Consider the following 3,973-nt stretch of genomic DNA (forward strand, 5'->3'; position numbering starts at 1 on the left):
GCCCATCATAGACCAGACGTTAGGTCCATCATAGACCAGTGGCCCATCATAGACCAGACGTTAGGACCGCCATAGACAACATTTAAATACAACAACACAAATCATACACAATCCCTCATATTAAACACAAGACCACTCCACGAACACTACCCATTAACTTACGTTCACTTTAGCAAGCTATGATCGATGCCCCAACACTGCCCATCAACTTACGTTTAGTCTAGCAAGCTATGATCGATGTCACCAACATTACCCTTCAACTTACGTTTAGTCTAGCAAGCGATGATCGATGTCACCAACACTACACACTTCAGCATAGATTTGACGTCTGAAAATATTCCAGACTTCTAGACTGAAGGAAAAGAATAAAGTGCGTACTATGTCTGTTTACTTGTTGTGTCATATAGTGTAGGTGAACATCTTCATTAAACATATATCTAGATCACACGTTCTCTAAATGGGCCGTAGAAGGAAGTTAATCAAGATTAAAATAAAATCAATTAAATCAATAGTTAAAACATATGGGTAAGTTTAGCGCATAAGTTTAGTGCATTATTACATAAATGCTTGTTGTTAAAACGTTTTTACAAGCTTTAATTTAATTTGCTTCCTCTGCCTGTCTGTCTATTGGTCGTGCTGCGGCCGTATGGACCGCAAATGGCGAGTAAATGTTCACTTCTAAATCTAAATGACCAATTTCTCTGAAACTTCGCACATGGGTCAAAACCCGATGATAATGCAATTGGATGCTTAATTAATTTTTAAAGAATCAATGGCAATTTCCTGTGTAGCCTACAGTACTATTTAACACGCTATTAAGCGCACATTTTTCATGTTCATTTAGAGCGCAATAGTTTTTAGTCATTCAACTCTACTGTATTAAAAATGTTAACCATTCACAAATGAATGTCTTGATTCTAAACCTAACCCAATCAGTGAAACAAAATATAAATTGAAAATTTTTATTTTGAGCTCATTAGCACTCTTTTTAGCACATTTTACTTGCTATGCGTAAACCAACTTCTTATGTTTCAATTATAAACCTGTTCTTGTAAACTAATTAACAACCTACTACAAATATAATCTCCAACTGTAATGACTGCATTACATAGGTTTTAGAAATATGTGTTTTTGTTTGTTTCCCCTGAACTAGATTTAATCCAGATAATTTAAATAGATAAATCAGTGGTGTAGTCCTACAAGACAAAACATCATTAACATCTGATCATTAATGCAATTAAAGCAAATGTACATATATTTACAACACGTTTATCTGCAGCTAAATATAATCTGTTACAACAATATTGCAAAAAAAAAGATGAAACACTACGTTTAAAAAAAGAAACTACATACATTTTGTTTTAAAATTACAAGAACACTGAGAAATATTGTTTTAATAGTAGTAACAGCACATTTCCATTTACAAAGTTTGCCATGAATTTTATTAGCACAAAACTTATTAAGGATTATTTTTTACATCCTGTTCTCCTATAAAACGTTGCTAAATTATGATTTACTTCTCGAATTTAAACAGTAGATTTATTCAATTAAACTACAGCGTTATTCCTAGGAATGACAAGTGACTTCACTCGAAACATTTTAGTGTTGACATTTTTAATTTAGGAAACAGGCGCAAAAATAGCTCTAGTAGTAATAAACTTTTAGTTTTGAGTTTCTAGCGAGATTTTGCAGTTACTTTTTGTCTTGTTTTGTAAGACAAGCCTTTGTCTTTTGTGAATTAGCCTTCGTGTCTTACCTTGTATGAACTTACATTTGAGTCTTGCATGAACTTGCCTTTATGTATTGAGTGAACTAGTCTTTAAAAGGGTTAGGCTAGTAATCGAGTTCTCAGCTTCTCCGTGACGTCATACTTGAGTCTCCTCCCCTCGTTCATGACGATGATGTTTTCCTCAGACACCGCCCCCATGATGTCACGTGGTAAACGATGACGTAACTGGCTGTCAACCATAATCACAATGAGATTAGGATTAGCGGGCGTCAGGTTGGATATGGCTGACCTGCATGTGTAGAGGAACCAATCGTCTTGCGAGAGAAAAGTTTCGTTCACGACCAGAAGCACGCGCCAACTTCTATTTATAGCATCGATAATCCCAGACGCGAGGTCAGTTGAAGGTGATAGGTCACGGTCACGAATAAAGGTCGTTAACCCCAGCGTGTCCTCGATAAACTTCCTGAGGTCATGACAAGCGAACTGGTAATCTCTATCAGCATAACCAATGAAGACACCAATCTCGTAGTTGGAAGGTTTCTTTAGAAAGGTTTCACTAAACAAATTCAGCAGTCCAGATATGATGTACGTCTTATACTTGGTAACAAAAAAACACAACACAAATCCAATGATAAGTAGACAAAACAGGATCACAGAAAGATACAGGAACAAAGTTCCCCAGCACTGACGCCAGTAAATTTGTAGATCTGAAAAAGCTGCCGTGTATGTTAAAACTCCGTCGTTATCAACACACGAATAATTCCTGAACATATCCATATTTACAACTGTCAGCTGTATCCACTGTAAGAATTGAATGTCATGGCATCCACAAGATAAAACATTTCCTTCTAAATAAAAGCTGAACTCCTTGTTTTCTTTAAAAATTTGGTCCAAATTATTTCTTATTTCGACAGGAAGTCTTGTCAGTTCATTAAATCTCATGTCCAAGACACTTAGCTTAGGTGTGTTCTTTAAAGTAAATGGAATTTTCCTGAACCTATTTCCTGCAAGAAAAAGCTCTTTGAGATTGACATTGTTGTAGAAAATTTCAGGGCTAAGAAACGCCAGTTGATTAAAAGACAGATCAAGCTGCTTTAAATATTGAAGATTCTGGAACAATCTTCCCCCAGACTCTGTCATAAACTGACCACTGAGCTGACAACTTGACAAGTCCAGTGTCTCTAAACTTGGCATCGTGTCGAAGAATGTTCTGTTGATGACAGTAAGTTTACTGCCTGATAGAATAAAAGCTTTAATATGTGTGAGTCCATGTAGGTGATGGGTAAACATTGACCCCCCGCCATCCGATACATCTAGATAAACGAGATTATCGGCGTAAACGAACGTGAAATTGTTCTCAATTTCATAATAGCTTATTAAATTGCCAAAGTTCAAACATCGAAGAGACTTGGAAATGTATATCTTACATCCGTTGCTTATATTAGACCTGAACATGTAGCTATTATCGTTTAGATTATAGTTAAAGTTGTAGTTTTGAGCAGGAATAGAGGTTCTGCACATATTGCCATAATCAGTTTTCAACAGAGAATTTTTAGCAGCCTGTGGTTTTGAGCTGTCATGAATGATTAACGTTTCCAAGTTACTCATCTTAAGCAAGTGTAAAACGACAATTGACGTTCCAAATATAGGGTTATTTGTAAGGTCCAGGCTCTCCAAGCACCGATCCCACGTTTTACTAGATAAAGCCTTGTCACGAATGATGTAAAGGTTACAGTGAGTTAAAGCGACATGAGCAACACATATCTGAGTCAAATATTTTGTGTGTTTACGGCTTAAGATACCGTCGCCTTGTAGAATATCCGAATATCTATTTTTGACGAAAAATCGAATATAATCTAAGACGATGGTATCCATGGTTAGGTCTACTAGCCCACTTAAACTTGCAAGAACTACTTTAAGCTGAACTCGAAGATTGCTGATATAAAGCTGATTTAAATTTTTCAGTGGTTGGAAAACACCAGTATCGATTACTTTTACCGTTCGAATTATGCTCAGATCAAGTTGTTTGAGATTTCCTAAATTTATAAAACTATCGTTTGGCAAGTTTCTTATATTTCCTCTCAGTGTTAATTCAGAAAATGTCTTTAAATTTCTGAAATCTTCACCGAAATTTATTGATTCACAATCAACGCTTACTTTCAACGACTTCAAGTTTAAAATGCTTGAGAACGCTTCAATGGGGTAGGGTGTAATTGGCAGTTCTACATCTTGTAGCATAGACAA

At 35.9% G+C, this 3,973-nt stretch overlaps 1 protein-coding gene across 1 annotated transcript; it reads right to left on the bottom strand.

The window, feature by feature from the left end:
• Positions 1-1,828: 1,828 nt before the first annotated feature.
• LOC131944621 (toll-like receptor 4) lies at positions 1,829-3,337 on the bottom strand. The gene is made up of 2 exons (XM_059305319.1): positions 3,157-3,337; positions 1,829-2,964 (listed from the first exon to the last, which is right to left on the bottom strand). Exons 1-2 carry the CDS (start codon positions 3,335-3,337, stop codon positions 1,829-1,831), a joined length of 1,317 nt encoding a protein of 438 aa, XP_059161302.1.
• Positions 3,338-3,973: the final 636 nt, after the last annotated feature.

Source organism: Physella acuta, unplaced genomic scaffold (genome assembly GCF_028476545.2).
Source record: "Physella acuta isolate Inbredline_101_S28 unplaced genomic scaffold, ASM2847654v3 ptg000048l, whole genome shotgun sequence".
In the NCBI taxonomy this organism is placed as follows: Eukaryota; Metazoa; Mollusca; class Gastropoda; family Physidae; genus Physella; species Physella acuta.